The sequence below is a fragment of the Chiloscyllium plagiosum genome, unplaced genomic scaffold, assembly GCF_037043375.1.
Source record: "Chiloscyllium plagiosum isolate Xiang-an unplaced genomic scaffold, Cpla_swu_hap1 HiC_scaffold_3, whole genome shotgun sequence".
In the NCBI taxonomy this organism is placed as follows: Eukaryota; Metazoa; Chordata; class Chondrichthyes; order Orectolobiformes; family Hemiscylliidae; genus Chiloscyllium; species Chiloscyllium plagiosum.
The window spans coordinates 126,937,104-126,959,782 of NW_028270141.1; the positions used below are offsets into that span (position 1 = coordinate 126,937,104).

The 22,679-nt window shown below is 44.7% G+C and overlaps 1 protein-coding gene across 1 annotated transcript in view; it reads right to left on the reverse strand.

Moving 5' to 3' along the window:
- Positions 1-1,282: 1,282 nt before the first annotated feature.
- LOC148151328 (EH domain-containing protein 3-like) overlaps positions 1,283-22,679 on the reverse strand; it is an 83,598-nt gene continuing 62,201 nt past the window's right edge. The window contains exon 2 of the mRNA XM_087983313.1: positions 1,283-1,488. Within this exon, the coding sequence (XP_087839439.1) occupies positions 1,467-1,488 (22 nt within the window). The 3' untranslated portion in view covers positions 1,283-1,466. The remainder of the gene's footprint in view (positions 1,489-22,679) is intronic.

Here is a 22,679-nt window from a genome sequence, read left to right on the forward strand (position 1 = left end):
ATTGAAGAGGACCAACAGCTCTGGGCAAAAGGCAGGAGAACGAGGTTGAGAAACGTCAGCCATGATAGAATGGCGGAGCAGACACAATGGGCTGAGTGGCCTAATTCTGCTCCTATATCCAAAGATGTGCAGTTTAGGTGCATTGGCCGTGGTACATTGTCATGCAGTGTCCAGGGATGTGTCGGCTAAATGAGTTAGCCAAGCTAAACGTGGAGTTATGGGAATAGAGTGAGTGGTTAGATCCAGGTGAGATGCCCTTCGGAGGGTTGATTCTGAATCGATGGGCCAAATGGCCCATTTCCCTCCTGCGGGGATTCTATGTCTTATTAATTACGAAATATATGAATTGCTTTGAAGAAGAGATGGAATGTGTTGCATCTGGCTGATGGCACAAACATCACTGGGAAAGCAAATTGGGTGGATGTTATGGCCACGTGAATGCAGCTGTAAGACCAAAAGATAGAGGAACCGAGTTTGCTCAATTCCTTCACACATTCCACTCTTCAAAATATTCCAGATTCAAATAAACGTGTTCCCTTTAGAACTTGTCACCTCCCTGATCTACCTCTGAGTGGAATCATTCTTGCTGTGAATTGAATAATGAATAGTTCAACAACTCCTACTAATACAACCCCTTTAGCTCCACTCCACACCCCCTCCCCCATTTATTCTTATTGGGATGCAGCTATTTAGTGATGTCCTTCATAAAGGGTCTGACAAGAACTCAACAAACCCATGGCCTGTTTTGCACCTCTGCAGGCCTTCACAGTTTATTCTGTCCATTTGACCATGGGGAAGTTCCCATTTTTATTTGGGATGTCTTTAAAAACGTCTTCCAGCAACTTGAGAATGTGCAGTAAAGCCCTTTGTATTCCTGAACAGCTCCCAAGGTGATCAGAACACTGTTCACAGATTAGATCACTGAACAGCTTCTTAAACTTTATGTTAAGTTCCCCATTGAGTGTTTGAATGACACTGTTTATCAATTTATTTATCAGTACTAATTTCTGAAACGTTTACAAACACTTAGTCTCAGAAGATAACACCTGGCTGGTCAAGGCCAAGTCTCTAAAAGGCAAATCCCAATGGGATGTCTGTAAATTTCCATTAATACACATTTAGAGATATGGAAGGTGTCTGGGAGAATTGAAAGGAAGCTGCCAGCAGAAAGAGTTAACTCACTGTGGGTCTGAGACGGTGGGGGAGGGAGGCAAGTCACTGAGTGATTTTGTTGTAATTGTTCAGGAAAACTGCTGAAATCTGCTGTTCATTTCAAACTGACCTTTTGAATTTGATAATCCTTTCTTTGGTTTTAAGATTTGTCTTCAATTGTCTCCAATGCCTTTCAGTAATTTTAAGATCACCTTCACAGCAGAAGCATTTATTTCTCATTTTCGACTTTTTCTATATTTCTCTGAAACATTTTTGAAAAGCTGAGTTCAGTTTGATATTTGCCAAACGATAGTTTATCGAGATTGTGAGAACAACCTGAAGGTGTAAAGCACAAAAACTTGTTTTTAATTAGAATAAAAAACCATAGTTCACTCCACTCTCAAAGATTTGAAATTCATTATTAAAACAATATTGAATCTTTGATGTTGTGCATGAACAACACCCTAATTTTCAGTGAGCCCTCTTTAACTATGGGGTGAGTTCCCACCTCCGTGCAGTGTAGTGAGGTACACAGCTGTGATTCAGTATACGGGGTGTCCCTGTCTACTGCCCATTTTTCAGCTGTTTCTACCTTATCCTCATCGACACCTGCTGCAGCCACTGACTCACCGTTTCTTCTTGTATTAGTATTAACTCATCGACACAACTGTAAATATAAAGTGATGATGATCACTCCCCCTTTCTGATCTTTATCATTCTTCAGAACCATCCATGAACAATTTCCTCTGGAGTGGGGGTGGTCCGATGGGTTGAACCCATCTCTCAGCATTCCCTTCATCAATTTTGACTGTTGTTCTACTGTAAACTCGGTGATGGAGCCCTCTGACATTCAGTCAAAGTTTACAGCCTTTTCCTCATTCACCTCCCTGAGTGCATCTTTAAAAGTTTGTTTCATACTCAGTGCAGATCCCACCGGCATGGTCCTTCTTCAGCCCCTACACAGATTCTTCCTGCTTGGATTTTGTCTCCATCCTGGCTCCTGCACAGCTTCGTCCAGTCCGGATACAGCCGATTTTATTCTTGGTCCCTTCATGGATCCCTCAGTGTGGACCTGACCCATTCCCAGGGTGATTACTCTAGTGTGGAGTAGACAAAGAGGAGGCTGGAAGAACACAGCAAGCCAGGCTGCATCAGGAGGTGGATAAGTCAACGTTTCAGGTATTAACTCTGAAATGCCCAAAACACTGATTTCTCCACCTCCTGATGCTGCCTGACTTGCTGTGTTCTTCCAGCATCCTGTTTGTCTACTTTGGATTCCAGCATCTGCAGATTTTTTTGTCTCGACTGTACTGTGGAATCTGACTCCTGAACTTTCTTGGCTCATGTGTGGTCTATGCAGCGCAGAATTTGGCGTGTCCTCTGTGATCATCCCTCACTTCCCTGGCCCCAGTGTGTTTTCTCAAACGTGGAGTAGCCACTGTGGGCTTCCCCAACACCTCATATCCAGAGTACTCCTTTCGGATTCATTTGGTGTGCAACCAGATTGTTCTCAGGATTCCTGAGCTAACTCCGGGTGGGAAGTGAAGTATACTCCACCTTTTGCAGAGCTATTCCAACGTTCTGATATAAGTACCCTGTTCGCAGGCCAAATGTTGTAGCTGACTATTGTATGGAACAAACTCAGGATTCTCAGGCACACGTTATAACCAGTTATTTTGTCAAAGCATTGGGAGAGCGTTAACTCAGAAAGATTTCTGAGGCAGCACTCTTCCCAGCCAAGAAATCATCAGACATTTATACATTGAAATGCAAACAGGCAAAATATAACTTTCATTCCAACTGAACAAAGAGACCTTGGAGTGCAGGTTCATAGCTCCTTGAAAGTGGAGTCGCAGATAGATTTGTTGTCTGCAAACTTACTGACTATATCTCCTATGTTCACATCCAAATCAATTATATTAATGACCATCCATCCAAGTGCAGCAGATACGTTGCAACGCCATCACCTACAAGTTCCCCTCCAAGTCACTCACCATCGTGACAAGCACCGATCCTTGAGGCAAACCACTGGTTACAGGCCTCCAGTCTGAAAAACAACCCTACACCACCACCCACTGTTTACTACCTTCAAGCCAGTTCTGTATCCAAACGGCTAGTTCTCCCTGAATTCCATGAAATCTAACCTTGCCAACCAGTGTCCCATGAGGAACTTTGTCAAAAGCCTTACTGATGTCCATATGGATCATGTCTACCACTTTGCCCTCATCAATGCTTTCTGTTACTTCTTCAAAAACCTCAATCAAATTTATGAGACAAGCTTTCCAATGCACAAAGCCATGCTGACAATCCCTATTCATTCCTGCCTTTCCAAACACATGGACATCCTGTCCCTCAGGATTCTCTCCAACAACTAGTCCACCATCGATGTCAAGCCCACTGGTCTCACAGTTTAAATTTCCTTATCGTTCCGGTTTTCTTCAGTTCCTGGAGGCAGTCAGAGAGGTCACGAGGTTACATATTTGGGCAGTTGCTTAACCCAAAACACTACTCTGGTGGTGTCTCCCACCCATCCTTCTCCTCTAACCAAAAGAAAAGTTCCGTGCATCAGTTTGTTGGTGATAAGTGTTTTCATTCATGTTTTTTTTCCAGCAGTCTATTTGGGAATTTAGAATAGCAGGAATGGAGGTTTGGGCAGTTGAATGTTCCTCCTGCAGTATGTGGGAGGTAAGGGTCACCTCTAGTGTCTCCGCTGACTTCAATTGTGGGAAGTGCCCCCAACACCAGCTCCTCGAGAATAGTGTCAGGAAACTGGAGCTGGAGGAGCTTCGGATCATTCACGAAGGGGGTTATTGAGAGGAGATACAGGGAGGTAGTTACTCCGCAGCCACGAGAAGAAAGTAAATGGGTTAACATCAGGGATAGGAAAGGGAACTGGCAGGCAGTGATCTCTTGTGGTGGTTCCCTCAACAAGTATACCATTTTGGATACTGTTGAGGGGGGACAACTTACCAGGGATAAGCAATGGGACACAGGTCTCTGGTGCAAAGTCTCTGTTGCTCAGTGGGGAAAGGGGAAGAAGAGAAGAGCTTTAGTCTTTGGGGACTCCATAGTTAGGGGGGCAGAGAGGATGTTTTGTGGAAACAAAAGCGATTCACGATTGGTGTGCTGCCTCCCAGGTACCAGGGTTTGTGATGTCTCTGATCGTGTTTACGGGATTCTTGAGGGAGAGGGGCACAGCCCCAAATCGTGGCCCACATAGGAACCAACGACATAGGTAGGAGGAAAGGTGGGGATCTAAGGTAGAAATTCACAGAACGAGGATGGAAGCTTAGAGCGAGAACAAACGGATTTGTTAGCTCTGGTATGTTGCCTGTGCCATGTTCTAGTGAAGGGAGGAACAGGGAGAGCGCGGAGCTGAACATTTGGCTGCAGGAATGGTGTAGGATTCTTGGATAATTAGAGCTCCTTATGGGGAAGATGGGACCTCTGCACACAGGATAGTCTTCACCTGAACCAGAAGGGTACCAATATCCTGGGGGGGACATTTGTTAATGCTCTCCAGTGGTGGGGTTTAAACTAACGCAGCAGAGGGACGGGAACCTGAATTGTAGTTCCAGTGTACAGGAGGTTGAGGGTAGTGAGGTCAGGGATAGGTTTACAAGGTTGCAAGAAGGGCACTAGCAAGCAGGATGTTGGTTTGAAATGTGTGTACTTCAATGCCAGGAGCATCCAGAATAAGGTGGGTGACCTTGCAGCATGGGTTAGTACCTGTGATTTCAATGTTGTGGCCATTTCAGAGACATGGCTAGAGGAGGAACAGAGCTTAAAAATGTGTTGCTGCAAAAGCGCAGCAGGTCAGGCAGCATCCAAGGGGAAGGAGAATCGATGTTTCGGGCGTAAGCCTTCCTGAAGAAGGGCTTATGCCCGAAACATCGATTCTCCCTCTCCTTGGATGCTGCCTGACCTGCTGCGTTTTTCCAGCAACACATTTTTAAGCTCTGATCTCCAGCATCTGCAGTCCTCACTTTCTCCTAGAGGAGGAACAGGGATGGTTGTTGCAGATTCCGGGATTTTGATGTTTCAGCAAGATCAGAGAAGATGGTAAAAGAGGCGGGGGTGTAGCATTGTTAATCAAGGGTAGTATTACAGCAGCGGAGATAACATTTGAGGATTCATCCACTGAGGTAGTTTGGGCTGAGGTTAGAAACAGGAAAGGAGGTCACCCTGTTGGGAGTTTTCTATAGGCCTCCGAATTGTTCCAGGGATTTAGAGGAAAGGATAGCAAAGATGATTCTCAATAGGAGCGAGAGTAAAAGGCTAGTCGTTATGGGGGACTTTAACTTTCCCAATATTGACTGGGAATACTATAGTTCAAGTAGTTTAGATGGGCCAGTTTTTGTTCAATGCGTGCAGGAGGGTTTTCTGACACAGTATGTAGACAGGCCAACAAGGGGCGATACCATATTGGATTTGGTACTGGGGAATGAACCCGGCCAGGTGTTAGATTTGGATGTAGGTGAGCATTTTGGCGATAGTGACCATAATTTGGTTATGTTTGCAATAGCAATGGGCAGGGATAGGTATATACCGTAGGGAAGGAGGTATAACTGGGGGAAAGGCAATTATGATGCGATTAGCAAGATTTAGGTTGCACAGGATAGAGGACGAAACTGCAGGGGATAGACATCTTGAAATGTGGAGCTTATTCAAGAAACAGTAACTGCGGGTTCTTGATAAGTATATCCCTGTCAGGCAGGGAGGTAATTGTCGAGAAAGGCAGCCATGGTTTACCAAAGAAGTTGAATCTCTTGTCAAAAAGAAGAAGGTAACTTATAAGAGGATGAGGTGAGAAGGCTCGGTTAGGGGGCTTGAGAGTTACAAGTTAGCCAGAAAAGATCTAAAGAGAGGCCTAAGAAAAGCAAGGAAGGGACATGAGAAATCATTGGCGGATAGAATCAAGGAAAATCCTTAGGCCTTCTTTGGTATATCAAGAAAAAAAGAATGACTAGAGTAAGATTACAGCCAATCAAAGATAGTAGTGGAAAGTTGTGTGTGGAATCTGAGGATATAGTGGACTTAATGAATATGTTTTAACAGTATTCACATTGGAAAAGGGCAATGTTAATGAGAACATGGAGATATAGGCTATAAGATTAGATGGGATTGAGGTTGACAAAGAGGAGGTTTTAGCAATTACGCTTCCCTGGCCCCCAACACCTTATCTTCACGATGGACATCCAGTCCCTATACACTTCCATCAGCCATCACGAAGGCCTCCAAGCCTCCGCTTCTTCCTCTCCCGCCGACCCAACCATTACCCTTCCACTGACACCCTCCTTTGACTGACTGAACTGGTCCTCACTCTTAACAACTTCTCCTTCCAATCCTCCCACTTCCTCCAAACCAAAGGAGTAGCCATGGGCACCCGCACGGGCCCCAGCTATGCCTGCCTCTTTGTCGGATATGTCGAACAGTCCATCTTCCGCAGCCACACTGGCACCATTCCCCACCTTTTCCTCCGCCACATCGATGATTATATTGGCGCCAACTCGTGCTCCCACGAGGAGGTTGAACAGTTCATCCACTTTACTAACACCTTCCACCCCAACCTCAAATTTACCTGGACCGTCTCAGACTCTTCCCTCCCCTTCCTAGACCTCTCCATTTCTATCTCGGGCGACCGACTCAACACAGACATTTACTACAAACCGACCGACTCCCACAGCTACCTAGACTACACCTCCTCCCACCCTGTCCCCTGTGAAAACGCCATCCCATATTCCCAATTCCTTCGCCTCTGCCGTATCTGCTCCCAGGAGGACCAATTCCACTACCGAGCAGCCCAAATGGCCTCCTTCTTCAAGGACGGCAATTTCCCCTCCGATGTGGTCGACGATGCCCCCACCCCTCCAACCGCCACCAGGACAGAACCCCACTGGTCCTCACCTTCCACCCCACCAACCTCCGGATACATCGTATCATCCTCCGTTATTTCCGCCACCTCCAAACAGACCCCATCACCAGTGATATATTTCCCTCCCCTCTCCTTTCAGCGTTCCGGAGAGACCACTCCCTCCGCGACTCCCTAGTCAGGTCCACACCCCCCACCAACCCAACCTCCACTCCCACCACCTTCCCCTGCAACTGCAAGAAATGCAAAACTTGCGCCCACACCTCCCCCCTCACCTCCCTCCAAGGCCCCAATCCATCGCATTCCATATCTATCGCAAATTCACCTGCACCTCCACACACATCATTTACTGTATCCGCTGCACCCGATGTGGTCTCCTCTACATTGGGGAGACCGGCCGCCTACTTGCAGAACGTTTCAGGGAACACCTCTGGGACACCCGCACCAGCCAACCCAACCGCCCCTTGACTGAACACTTTAACTCCCCCTCCCACTCTGCCAAGGACATGCTGGTCCTTGGCCTCCTCCATCGCCAGACTCTGGCCACACGACGCCTGGAGGAAGAGCGCCTCATCTTCTGCCTAGGAACCCTCCAATCACACGGGATGAATGTAGATTTCTCCAGCTTCCTCATTTCCCCTCCCCCCTACCTTATCTCAGTCCCAACCCCCGGATTCAGCACCGCTCTTTTGACCTGCAATAGTCTTCGCGACCTCTCCGCCTCCACCCTCTCTCCGGCCTATCACACTCACCCTCTCCTCCTCCCACCTATCGTATTCCCAGTGCCCCTCCCCCAAACTTCCCCCCCGCCCTCCCTTTTATCTCAGCCCACTTGGCACACCAGCCTCATTCCTGAAGAATGGCTTATGCCCGAAACATCGATTCTCCTACTCCTTGGATGCTGCCTGGCCTGCTGCGCTTTTCCAGCAACACACTTTTCAAAAGAGGAGGTTTTAGCAATTTTGGAATAACTGAAAATAGATGGGCCAGATGTAATTTATCCTTGGATTCTCTAGGAAGCCAGGGAGGAGATTGCTGAGCCTTTGGCTTTGATCTTTATGTCATCATTGTCGACATGAGTAGTGCCAGAGATTGGAGGATAGCAGATGTTGTTCCCTTGTTTAAGAAGGGGAGTCGGGACAACCCTGGTAATTATAGGCCAGTGAGCCTTACTTCGGTGGTGGGTAAGATGTTGGAAAAGATTAAAAGAGATAGGATTTATAGTCATCTAAAAAGGAATTATTTGATTCGGTTTTGTGAAGGTAGGTTGTGCCTCACTAACCTTATTGTATTCTTCAAGAAGGTGGCACAGGTGGATGAAGGTAAATACGGCTGATGTGGTGTACATGGATTTCAGTAAGGCGTTTGATAAGGTTCCACACAGTAGGCTATTGCACAAAATACGAAGTTTCAGGATTGGAGGTGATTTAGCGGTTTGGATCAGAAATTGGCTCGCTGAAAAAAGACAGAGGGTGGTGGTTGATGGGAAATGTTCATTCTGGAGATCAGTTACCAGTGGTGTGCCGCAAGGATCTGTTTTGAGGCCACCGCTGTTTGTCATTTTTATAAATGATCTGGAGGAGGGTGTAGAAGGATGGCTTAGTAAATTTGCAGATGACACTAAGGTAGACAGAGTTGTGGATAGTGTCGAAGGATGTTATGGGTTACTGAGGGACATATTCAACATGCAGAGTTGGGCTTAGAAATGGCAAATGGAGTTAAATGCGGAAAAGTGTGAGGTAGTTCACTTTGGAAGGAGGAACAGGAATACAAGTGCTGGGCTTATGGTAAAATTCTTGGTAATGTCGATGAACAGAGAGATCGCGGTGTCCAGGTGCAAAGTTGCCATCCAGGTTGATAGGGTTGTTAAGAAAGCATATACTGTGTTGGTGTTTATTGGTAGGGGGATTGAGTTTTGGAGCCATGAGGTCATGCCTCAGCTGTACAAGACACAGGTAAGGCAGCACCTGGAGTATTGTGTGTAGTTCTGGTCACCTCATTACAGGAGGATATGGAAGCTTTGGAAAGGATGCAGAGGAGATTTACTAGGATGTTGTCTGGTATGGAGGGAAGAGTTTACAAGGAAGGTCTGAGGGAACTGAGGCTGCTTTCGTTGGAGAGAAATTGGCAATCCCATGTGACCTAACTTTACTCATTAATCTACCATGGAGAAGCTTGTCATACGCTTTACTAAAACCCAAATAAACAACGTTTAACGCTCTGCCATCATCAATCATGAAACTACTCGACCAAGTTTGTGAGACACGATTTTCCTCACACACCATGCCAACTATCTTTAATCAATTTGTCCCTCTCTAAATGTCCATAAATCCTATCTTTTATAATCACTTCCAACAATTTACCCACAACCACAGTTGCACCTGCTTTTCAGACTGGAGGTCTGTGACCAGCGGTGTTGCCACAGGATTGGTTGTGGGTCCTCTTTTGTTTGTCATTATTAGAAATGATTTGGATGAGAATATAGAAGGCATGATTAGTAGTTTTGTGGATGACACCAAAATTGGTGACATAGCAGACAGTGAAGGAGGTTTTCTAAGATCACAAAGAGATCTTGATCAGATGGGCCAATGTGCTGAAAAATGGCAGATGGAGTTCAATTTGGATAAACGCGAGGCATTGCATTTTGGTACAACAAACAAGGGTAGGGCTTATTCAATTCAATTGGTAGGGCCTTGGGTAGTGTTGTAGAGCAGAAGGACTACAGCTGCAGGTACATAATTCTTTGAAGTTTGCGTCACATCCAGAGAGGGTGGTTAAAAAGGTGTTTGGCACGCTTGCCTTCATTGCTCAGTCCTTTGAGTAGAGGAGTTGGGAACCTCATGCTGAGGTTATGTAGGACATTGGTGAAACCTCTTCTGGGAAACTGTGAGCAGTTCTATTTATCAAGCTGGAGAGGGCTCAGAAGAGATTTACCAGGTTGTTGCTGGGTATGGACGGTTTGAGTTATAAAGTAAATGAGATAAACTGAGACTTTTTTCACTGAAGCTTAGAAGGTTGAGCAGTGATCTGAAAGAAGTTTATAAAATAATGAGAGAAATAGATAGAGTCAATAGTAGTTATCTTTTCCCTAGGATGGAGGATTTCATGACTAGAGGACACATTTTTAAAGTTAGAAGAGACAGTTTCAAAAACTTTTTCACAAAGAGGGTAGTTTCTGAATGTAGAATGAACTTCCAGAGGAAGTGGTGGATGCGGGTACAATTACATGTGTAAAAGACATTTGGATAAGTACATGAATAGGAAAGGTTGGGAGGGATATGGGCCAGAAGCAGGCAGGTGGGACGGGTTAGTTTGGGATTATAGTTGGAACGAAGGGTCTGTTTCTATGCTGTATGACTCTATGATTCTATGTGATGAAGAGGCAGTGTCAGGTCCAGAGGTTTAAGGGAGGGGGTCTGGAAGGAGGGGTCAGTATCACCTGGCTCACTTTGGGAAGGGTTTTAGGTTAGTGAGGGAGGGGCTGGGTGGGTGTTGGGTGATGATGGGTGATTCGGTGGTTGTAGTTCCAATTCTGTTGGCAGGAGCAGGGGCCACTTTTGGGTTAAATGTGGTGTCAAGGCGAGTGAAAGGGAGGTGGTGATGGGGTGGGAGGAGGTGACAGTTCCAATGGGGCTGTGTTTGGTGAAAAGGGAGTGATGAGGAATCTGTGGACTCCTGGGGTTGGTGGGAAAGTGAGGGAGTTTTAGGTCCATCAGGGCTTATTTGTCAGGTTGGGGGGGTCTATCCGGTCTGACACAATCATTACGGGGTTGGTGTCAGGTCAGGTGAAATGGAGGAAGTGTGTCGGTGACAATGACCGACTCCTGATCAGAATTCTAGGGCCAATGAAGTGAGGAACTTGGATAAAGCCATTGATCAGAATCATTGAACTAATGAACCAATGGGAACAGTGAGTGTAAATGGGAATGAAATGCTTCCTGCTGATGTTAATGCAGCTGAATAATTTTCAACTGAGAATAAATGCTGTACAGTATTCTTGGATGGAGTTAAAATTATTGACTGCCAGTGGAGAGCAGTGTTTATAAACAGGATCCCAGAAGTTCTAAAATGGGACTCTGATGGAATTAGTCAAATTTCCAATGTGGGCACATATACAGAACCTACCTCATGAACAGTCATTGTATTACTGGAAGGTAGATATAAGGTATATCTTTCTCTTAAAGAGATCAGAAATATGCACAGTACTCTAGATTAATACAGTGTGTACTTCAGCAGCCTCCTGGTTGCTAAAACACAGATAGATTGCTAACTTGGCCAAACAGCAAGGGATGCTGGGTACATTGGCCAAGTAAAGTTCTAAAATCACAAAGTCCACACACCAGACACAGTGCAAACACAGGAGTCAGGTGCTAATGACATTTGCTAATGTAAAAGGCAACATTTATGCAGAACAGACATACTCCCAACAACTTATTTACTGAACAAAGGAGGGCCCTGACAGCAAGGTACAGTGCCGGGCCCTTCTACACAAAAATAAACTAACATCAGCAATCCATCCAAATGATTGACTCTGTTTCAAACCACTAAGCTTATCTCCCTGATTGGCCAGAACAATAGAAAGTTCCAGAAAACCATCTAAAAGATATAAAAACATGCTTCACCTACAAACTTTGCTCTTGGAATCTTCTGGAGGCCTTCTGAGGAGACCAGAGCTGAAAATGTGTTGCTGGAAAAGCGCAGCAGGTCAGGCAGCATCCAAGGAACAGGAGAATCGACGTTTCGGGCATAAGCCCTTCCTCAGGAATTGCTGGGCCCTTTGCTGACATATTTGTATCATCGATAGTCACAAGTGTGGTGCCAGAAGACTGGAGGTTGGCTAACTAGTACCATTATTTCAGAAAGGTAATAAGGAGAAGCCAAGGAATGATAAACCCAGAAGCCTGGTGTCGGTGGTAGGCAAGTTGTTGGAGGGAATCCTGACGGACAGGATTTACACGTATTTGGAAAGGAAAAGACTAATTAGGGATAGTCAACATGGCTTTTTGCATTGGAAATCATGTCTCATGAATTTGATTGAGTTTCTTGAAAAAGTAACGAAGAGGATTGGATGCCAGTAAGGCATTCGACAACTTTCCCATGGGAGACTGGTCAGTGAGGTTAGATCTCATGGAATACAGCGAGAACTAGCCATTTGGATACAGAACTGGATCGAAGGTAGAAGATAGAGGGTGGCGGTGGAGGATTGTTTTTCAGACTGGAGGCCTGTGACTAGTGGAGTGCCCCAAGGATTCGTGTTGGGTCCATTTCGTTTCGTCATTGAAATAAATGATTTGGATATGAACATAGGAGGTACAGTTAGGAAGTTTGCAATTGACACCAAAATTGGAGGTGTAGTGCACAGCAAAGAAGGTTACCTCAGAGTACAATGGGATCTTGACCAGATGGACCAATGGGTTGAGGAGTGACAGGTGGAGTTTAATTTCGATAAATGTGAGGTGCTGCATTTTGGGAAAGCAAATCTTAGCAGGACTTACACACTTCGTGGTAAGGTCTTAGGGAGTGTTGCTGAACAAAGAGACCTTGGAATGCAGGTTTATAGTTCCTTGAAAGTAGAGTCGCAAGTAGAGAGGATAGTGAAAAAGGCATTTGGTATGCTTTCCTTTATTGGTCAGAGCACTGAGTATCGGAGTTGGGAGGTCACATTGAGGCTGTACAAGATTTTGGTTAAGCTACTTTTGTGCAGTTCTAGTCTCTTTTCCATCAGAAGGACTTTGTGAACTTGAAAGGGTTCAGAAAAGATTTACAAAGTTGGAGGATTCTAGGTATAGAGAGAGTCTGAATAGGTTGGGGCTGTTTTCCCTGGAACTGTGAAGGCTGAGGGGTGACCTTGTGGAGGTTTATAAAATCATGAGGGGCTTGGACAGGATAAATAGACAAAGTCTTTTCCCTCGGGTGGGGGAGTCCAGAACTAGAGTGCATAGGTTTAGGGTGAGAGGGAAAAGATGTAAAAGAGACCTAAGGGACAACTTTTTCACATAGAGGGTGGCACATGTGTGGAATGAGCTGCCAGAAAACGTGGTGGAGGTTAGCGCAATTGCAACATTTACAAGGCATCTGGATGGGTCTATATTCAAGAACACTGCTGAAATTTGCTGTCCATTTTCAAACTGACCTTTTGAATTTGATAATCCTTCCTTAGGTTGTACAATTTGCCTTCAATTGTCTCCAATCCCTTTCCTAATTTTAAGATCACCTTCACAGGAGAAGCATTTATTTCTCACCTTTACATTTTCCATGTTTCTCTTAAACATTTCTCAAAGGCTGAGTTCAGTTTTAAATTTGCCAAATGATAGTTTATTTAGATTGTGAGACAACCCAGAGGGCGTATAGCACAAAAACGTGTTTTTAATTAGAATAAAAAAAAGTTCACTCCACTCCCAAAGGTTTGAAATTCATTATTAAACCAATTTTGAATCTTTGATGTTGTGCATGAACAACATCCTAATTTTCAGTGAGCCCTCTTTAACTATGGGGTGAGTTCCCACCTCCGTGCAGTGTAGTGAGGTACACAGCTGTGATTCAGTATACGGGGTGTCCCTGTCTACTGCCCATTTTTCAGCTGTTTCTACCTTATCCTCATCGACACCTGCTGCAGCCACTGACTCACCGTTTCTTCTTGTTTTAGTATTAACTCATCTACACAACTGTAAATATCAAGTGGTGATGATCACTCCCCTTTCTGACCTTTGTCATTCTTCGAACCAACCTTGAACATTTTCCTCTGGGTATGTGGTGCCCTGTGGGTTGAACCCATCTCTCAGTATTTCCTTCGTCAATTTTGACTGTTGTTCTGCTGTAAACCCGGTGATGGAGCCCTCTGACATTCAATCAAAGTTTTCCAGCCTTTCCCTCATTCACCTCCCTGACTGCATTTTTACACATTCTATGATACTTTTCTCCTTCAGATTTGATTTTAACCATTGGAAGAGGCATTGAGACCGTGACTACTCTTGGGAGATCTGTCAGCACAAACCTGACGTGGTTTTGCATTTTGTTTAGAAGAAGCCCAGTTAAATGTTGGGCTGTAATATTTTGAAATATTTTTCCTGGGTAAAAATGGCAGAATACAGTATTCAACCCCTCGAGACTGTCCCTCCATTCCCACCCTCTGATCTGTCCAAGTGTCACTCCAGCTCCCACTGCCATCTCTTCACCACTCCCTGCTCCAGGTTTGTCTTCCCCTTCCCCAGTTGTAATCTCTCCCAGCCCTTTTCCCGGATGACTTTCCCGATGCCAGGAATCATTCCCTCCTGTCTCAGGTGGTGTCACTCTCCCACCCACCAGCCACCTCCTCGTTCCTTCTTGTTTCAGGTTTTACCACAAGATTTGTCACTGTACCAGGGAGTAAAGAGCCTGTGGGAGTTACAGGTACATTTTGTGTCTCATGTTATAAAATTTCCATTTAATCAAATTCAGGAATTTGGATGGTCCAGGTGTGGATGAAGTCAGCTTAGGGCTCGGAATGATGTTTTTCTGCATCACCCATGATTCAACATTAAAATGTTCTGTCACCATGGAGACGTTAACGAGAAACGTGGCCAATTGGTGGCTTGTGTGTCTGTTCATGCAAAGTAATAAAGTTAGCTCAGTATCTCGCTCATGAACAGCAATGGTGTAAATGTTGGTCAAATCTGGACCACCCAATATTCACTGAAGTTAGGTCAAACTCAAAAGGCAGACCTGAAGCTAAATTCCACACGTCCATCAGACATTTACAGGGTCTGCATTTCAGAGCAATGGCTGGAGCTGATGTTCATCTTTAGAAGTAGTTCAGGTGCTCCTCATTGACATCAAAAAAATGAAGCTGGAAAACACTTGAACAGAAACATACCCGGTTTCGGAATTTCACATTGCAGACACTCAGTGTTGTTTATTCCTTCTTGGGTATGGGAGATTCTGACAAGATTGATTTTTATTGACCATTCCTTGATGCCCAAAGATGGTGGTCAGTCCTCTGTTTGAATTGCTATAGTCCAACTGGGATTGCCATAGTGTTAAGGGTTTAAATGGAGAGGAATTTGTCAAGTGTGTACAAAAAAATTTTCTGATTCAGTCTGTGGATATTCCTTCTAGAGAAAGTGCAAAATGTGACCTACTCTTGGGAAAAAAGGCAGGGCAGGTAACTGAGCTGTCAGTAGGGAAGCATTTGGGGCCAGCGACCATAATTCTATTAGTTTTAAAATACTGATGGAAAAGGACAGACTAGATATTTTAAGATTCCCTACAGTGTGGAAACAGGCCCTTTGGCCCAACTAGTCCACACTGATCCTCTGAAGAGTAACTCATCCAGGCCCCCATTCCCCATATTTACCCCAGACTAATGCACCTAACTCTATGGGCAATTTAGCATGACCAATTCACATGATCTGCACATCTTTGGACTGTGGAAGGAAACCGGAGCACCCAGAGAAGCGCACATAGACATGGGGAGAATGTGCACACTCCACACAGACAGTTCCCCGAGGCTGGAATCAAACCTGCGTCCTTGGCGCTGTGAGGCAGCAGTGCTAACCACTGAGCCACCATGCCGCCAACAAGATCTAAACATTGAAGTTCTAAATTGGAAGAAAGCTAATTTTGACAGCATAAGGCAAGAACTTTCAAAAGCTGATTGGGGGCTGATGTTTGCAGGTAAAGGGATGGCTGGAAAATGGATAGCCTTCAGAAATGAGATAACAAGAATCTAGAGAAAGTATATTCCTGTTATGGTGAAAGGAAAGGCTGCTGGATGTAGGGAATATTGGATGACTACAAAAATTGAGGATTTGGTGAAGGAAAAGAAAGAAGCATATGTCACGTATAGATAGGAAAGATCGAGTGAATCCTTAGAAGAGTATAAATACAATCGGAGTACACTTAAGAGGCAAATCAAGAGGTAAAAAAAGGGACATGAGATAGCTTTGGCAAATAGCATTCAGGAGAATTCAAAGGGTTTTTACAAATACATTAAGGATAACAGTGTAACTAGTGAGAGAATAGGGCCCCTCAAAGATCAGCAAGGTGACCTTTGTGTGGAGCCACAGGAGATGGGGAGATACTAAACAAGTATTTTGTATCAGTGTTTACTGTGGAAAAGGACATGGAAGATATAGAATGTAGGGAAATAGATGGTGAAATCTTGAAAAATGTCCATATTACAAAGGAGGATGTGCTGGTTTTCTTGAAACGCAAAAAACTGGATATATCTCCAGGTCCTGATCAGGCATACCCTAGAACTCTGTGGAAAGCTAGAGAAATGATTGCTGGGTCTTTTACTGAGATATTTGTATCATCGATAGTCACCGGTGAGGTGCCGGAAGACTGGAGGTTGGCTAATGTGGTGCCACTATTAAAGAAAGGTGGTTAGGGCGAACCAGGGAACTATAGACCAGTGAGCCTGACCTCGGTGGTGGGCAAGTTGTTGGAGGGAATCCTGAGGGACAGGATGTACATGTATTTGGAAAGGTAAGGATTAATTAGGGATAGCAAACATGACATTGCATGTGGGAAATCATGTCTCACAAACTTTATTCAGTTTTTTGAACAAGTAACAAAGAGGATTGATGAGGGCAGAGCAGTTGACGTGATCTATATGGACTAATAAGGCATTCAATAAGGTTCCCCATAGGAGAAGGTTAGATCTCATGAAATACAGAACTAGCCATTTGGATACAGAACTGGCTCATACGTAGAAGACAGAGAGTGGTGGTGGAGGGTTGTTTTTCAGACTGGAAGCCTGTGACCAGTGGAGTGCCAAAAGGATCAGTGCTGGATAAATAGACTAGGGATTTTCCCTGGGGTGGGGGAACCCACAACTGGAGGGCATAGGTTTGGGGTGATAGGGGAAAGATATAAAAGAATCCTAAGGGGCAATGTTTTCATTCAGAGGGTGGTACGTGTATGGAGTGAGCTGCCTGAGGAAATGGTGGAGGCGAGTACGATTGCAACATTTAAAAGGCATCTGAATGGGTATATGAATAGGAAGCGTTTGGAGGGATATGGGCCGAATGCTGGTAGGTGGAACTACACCAGGTTGGGATATCTGGTCGGGTTGGGCAAGGTGGACCGAAGGGACTGCTTCCATGCTGTACATCTCCATGATTCTATCTGGGGTCTGTACGCCAGCATTGTTAAAGTGGCAGTTCCAGGGTATGAAGCCAGTGATGGTGACACAATGAAGAGTAATGTCTCAGAGGGAAACTTGGAGGTGATGGTGTTCCCATCTACCTGCTGCATTTGTCCTTTCAGTGTGAACGTTATGGAATGAGAATGAGCAGCTGAAGAAGCTGCAGTACCTCACTGCAGTCCATTCTGTAGCAAGAACAGACTGACATGCAATACACCAACAGAGGAGAAAATTGAGTACTGAAGATAATGGATGGGATTCCGGTCAAGGGGATTGATTTATTGAGATCTGTTGTATCTAGTTTCTGGAGTGGGAACACACACCCAGGAAATTGGGAATATTCCATTACACATCAGAATTGTGATGTTTATTGAGGTTTGTTTGTACAGGTCCCACCTTCCCCACAAGGTATCCCCATGATCCGCATATCTAACGCCCTCCCTCACACATTTGTTCAAATTTGATTTCCATATAATTTCCAGGCTATTACCTGATGACATCTTACAAATCAGACCACATTTTATAAGTGTGTGGATGACACAAAGATTGGGGAAGCTGTGGATAGTAAGTGGGATTGCCAGAGGATGCAGCAGGAAAGAGATAAAGTGGTGACCTGGGTGCAGAAATAGCAGATTGAATTTAATCCAGACAAATGTGAGGTGATGCATTATTGACATTGTCATGTTGGAAGGAAGTATCCAGTAAATGGCAGAACATTTGGAAGCATTGACATACAGAGGGTCAAGGTACACAGGCCCACAGTTCCCTGAAAGTGGCAGCACAAGTAGGTAAGGTGGTCACGAAGGTGTATGCCATCCTTGCCTCCATCGATCAGGCACAGAGTATAAAACTTGACAATTTATGTTACAGTTGCATTGAATTTTAGTTTGGCCACATTTGGAATATTGAATTTAGTTCTGGTCACCACAAAACTAGAAGGATTTGAAGACTTTGGACAATGAACAGAAAAGGTTTACCAGGATGTCACTTGGTTTGGAGGGTATTAGCTATGAGTAGAGATTGGACAAACTTGGTTTATTTACCACCCTCAAGGATAGTAATCTCTGGGTTATTACCAATGCCACATGCTAGTGAGGCAAGGAATAGAAAGGTCGGAGAGATGAATGCGTGGCTAAGGAGCTGGTGCAAGGGGTTCTTGGATCAATGGGATCTCTTCTGGAGAAGGGGTGACCTGTACAAGAGGGACAGTTTGCACCTAAACTGGAGGGGAACTGATATCCTTGTAGGAAGATTTGCTGGTGCTACTCGGTTAGGTTAAACTAGGGAGGCAGGAGGATGGAAACCAGAGCAGCAGGTCACCAAGTGGAAGGATTGATGGGAAGATACATTTTAGGACCAGTAAATCACAAAGTAAAGAAAGGCAGAGACAGGTAAATATACACGATGGTATAATGAGCTGAAAGTGTGTTTATTTCAATGCAAGAGGTATTAAAGGTAAGGCAGATGAGCATACAGCCTGGACCTACATGGAACTGTGATGTTGCAGCTATTACAGAGTTGATTGAGAGAGGGACAGGACTGGCTGCTTAAAATTCCAGGGTTTCATTGTTTTAGACGAGAGAGGAAGGTAAAAGCGGTGGAGGAGTTGCGTTACATCTGTACTCAGAGAGGACATACTGGAGGGCTTATCTACGAGGGCAATATGGGTAAAGCTCAAACTTAAGATGGGTGTAATCACGCTGATAGGGGGGCCTACAGTATAATCCTAACAAGCACCAAGACATCGAGAAACAAATATGAGGCAGATTATGGAAATATGCAATAAAAAGTGTTTTCACACTGGGTGACTTTAATTTCCCCCAATATCAACAGGGACTCCCTTGCAGCAAGAGGTTTAGATCAGGCAGAATTTGTTAAATGTATTCTGAAAGGGTTTCTTGAAACAGTTTGTGGATTGTCCAATTAGAGGAGGGGGGGCATACTGGACATTGTACAAGAAATTGACATTGGCCAAGTGACTGACCTTTCAATGGGAGAGCAGTTTGGAAACAGTGATCACAACTCCTTCAGTTTTAAGATAGCAATGAGTAAGGATAATTCAGGACCTTGTGGCAAGCTGATAAATTAGAGATGGGCAAATTATGTCAGTACTGGGCAGGAGCTAGAAAGTGTTAATTGGAAGGACAGTTATCAGGCAGGTCCACATTTGACATGTGGGAATTGTTTAAAGACCTGCTGACGAGAGTTCAGGACCTGCATGTTCCAGTAAGGAGGAAGGACAAGGATGGCAAGGTCAGGGACCCTTGATTAACAATGGAGGTTATGACTTTAGTCAAAAGAGAAGAAGCAGCATATGTAAGGTTTAAGAAGCTAAAATTGGACAGGGCCTGTAAGGAATGTCAAAAAAGCAGGAAAGAGCTCAAGCAGGGAAAGAGGACAGCACAAGGAGACATGTAATGACCTTGGCAAGTCAGGTTAAAGAGAATCCTAAGGCATTCTATACATACATTACAAACAAGAGGCTAACGAGGGAGAAATTAGGACCACTCAAGGAAGGAGGGAACTTGTGCTTGGAAACTGAGGATGTGGGTGAGATCCTAAATGAGTACTTTGTATCAGTATTCCCCCAGGAGAAGTATATGGAGGATAGTGAGATTTGGGTGGAGCATGCTAACATGCTACTGTATTTTGCGATCAAGAAAGAAGTGGTGTTGGGTCTCTTAAAGAGCATTAAGATGGATAAATCCCCAGGGCATGATGCTATCCACCCCAGGTTATTGAGAGAGGCAGGGGAAGAGATTGTTTGGGTCTTGACCAAGATGTTTGTGTCCTCATTCGCCACCAGAGATGTCCTGGAGGACTGGCGAGTAGCTAATGTTGTTCCTCTGTTCAAGAAGGGAAATAGGGATAATCCAGGAAACTATAGACAGGTGTGTCTCACATTAATGGGATAGGGAATAGGATAGGATTTACACACATTTGGAAAAGCCAGGCCTAATTAGGGACGGTCAGCATGGCTTTGTGAAGCACGGATCATGCCTGACTAAAGTGATTGCATTTTTTAAAAAGGTGACAATGGTGACTTATGAAGGTAGAGCAGTGGATGTTGGCTACATGAGTTTTAGTAAGACTTTCAATAAGGTTCCTCATGGTAGGCTCATCCAGAAGATTAAGATCTCAGTAGGATGGGATCCCCACTGACTTCGCCACGTGGATTCAGAATTGGCTTGCCCATAGAAGGCAGAGAGTAGTTATAGAAGGATGTGTACTGGAATCTCTCCGAGTTGTGATATTTATAAAAACGACTTGGATGAAAATGTAGATGTGTGGTTTAGTAAGGCTGCAGATGATACAAGGATCTGTGGAGTTGTGGATAGCGTAGAAGGTTGTCAAAGGAGTCGACAGGATATAGATCAGTGTAGATATGGGTGGAGAAATGATAGATGGAGTTTCATCTGGGTAAGTGTGAGGTGCTGCATTTGGGAATTCAAATGTTAAGGAAATGTATACAGTTAATAGCAGGACCCTGAACAGTATTGCTGTACAAAGGGATTTTGGGGTTCAATTTGATAGCTTCCTTGAAGTGGCCACACCAGTAAATAGGATGGTAAAGAAGGTGTATGGTATGCTTGCCTTTATTGGTTGAGGAATTAAGTACAAGAGTCAGGATTTCATGTTGCAGCTTTATAAGACTTTGGTCTGGCCACACTGAAGGTATTGCGTTCAGTTCTGGTCACCACTTCACAGGAAGGATGTGGAGGCTTTGCAGAGTTTGCAGAAGTGGTTTACCAGGATGTTGCCTCGATTAGAGGGTATGAGCTATAAGAAGAGACAAGAAAAATTACGGTCGTTTTTTTCTGGGGTGGAGGAGGCTGAAGGGAGATTTGATAAAAGTTTATAAAATTGTGAGATGCATAGATAGGGTTTTACCCTGAGATGAAATATCTAAAGTTAGGGAGCATGCATTTAAGGTGAAAGGGGCAAAGTTGAAAGGAGATGTGAGGTGTAAATATTTTACACAGAGAGTGGTAGGGGTCTGGAATGCACTGCCAAGGATGGTGTAGGAGGCAGATACAATAGGGTCGTGTAAGAGACTTTTTGATAAGCACATGGATATGTAAGGGATGGAGGGATATGGACAAAGGGCAGGCAGAAGGGATTTGTTTAAATTGGCGTCATTTTCACCACAACATCGTGGGCCGAAGTGCCCATTCCTGTGCTGTACTCCTCTAGGCTCTATTTTCAACTAATGTCAGAGGCTGAGGGACTACCTGATAGAAATTTTCAAAATTATGAGAGGCATGGAGAGAATGCACAGATGGAACATTTTCCTCAGAATAAAAATGTCACTTACGAGAGGAGATAGATTTCAGGTGAAAAGGTGAATTTTTAAAGCAAATGTGAGAGGGAAGACTTTTTTCCAGAGAGCGGTAAATGCCTGGAATGTGCTGTCAGAGAATACAACAGCAACATTTAAGAAGCAAATGATCAGAAACATGAATAGACCGGAAAAAGGGGCATGGACTGCACAGAGACAAAAGACTTTTAGTTTAGAAATGTATCATGTGTTGGCACAGGCTTGGTGGGCCAAAGGCCTACTTCCTCTAATGTACTGTTCCTTGTTGTTCCTATCTTATTAACATTGATATATCCAAGCATCAACTTACTGGAAAGATAAGGGCAGCACATGGATGGGAAAGCCATCACCTCAGAGCCCCCTCTCCATTGTGTGACCGTCATTGTCTTCAAATCCTGGAACTGCCCATTGAACAATGCTGGGGTACTGACACCACATTGTAGCAGGGAGGAGAAAGTGAGGACTGCAAATACAGGAGATCAGAATCGAAGAGTGTGGTGCTGGAAAAGCTCAGCCGGTCAGGCAGCATCCCAGGAGCGGGAGAATCAACATTTCAGGCATAAGCCCTTCATCAAGATTGAGGCTTGTGGCCCAAGGGGGCTGAGAGATAAATGGGAGGGGGATGAGGTGGGAGGGAAAGGTAGCTGTGATAATGATAGGTAGGTGAAGGTGAGGGTGAAGGTGATAGGGCAGGGAAGAGGGTGGAGCAGATAGGTAGGAAGGAAGATGGACAGGGAGGACAGTTCAAGAGGGTGGTGCCGAGTTGGAAGGTTGGATCTGGGATAAGGTGAGGAGAGGGAAAATTAGGAAACCGATGAAATTCACATTGGTCACATGTGGCTGGAGGGTTCCAAGGTGAAAGATGAGGCGTTCTTTCTCCAGGCGTCGGGTGACTATGGTTTGGCGGTGGAGCATTGTAAATGCCTGCGACTGCTCAGGTGAAATAAAAACCATTAAGAAGGGAGGGCAGAAATACATCAACAGCAACTGGAATAAACAGGGCACAAAAATTGGCCAAAAAGCCAAGTATGTTGGGAATCCTGAGCCAAGACAGACACACAAGAGACAATTCTGCCCAGGGAAAGGTCCTTGCAAGGTTTACGCCCGGATAATTGAAAACTGGAGAGGCACCAGAGCACATTACAAAGTGTGTCAAACAAACAAGATGCATGGGACATGCCTCAGTAAGGCAGAAGACCAGGTGTATATTC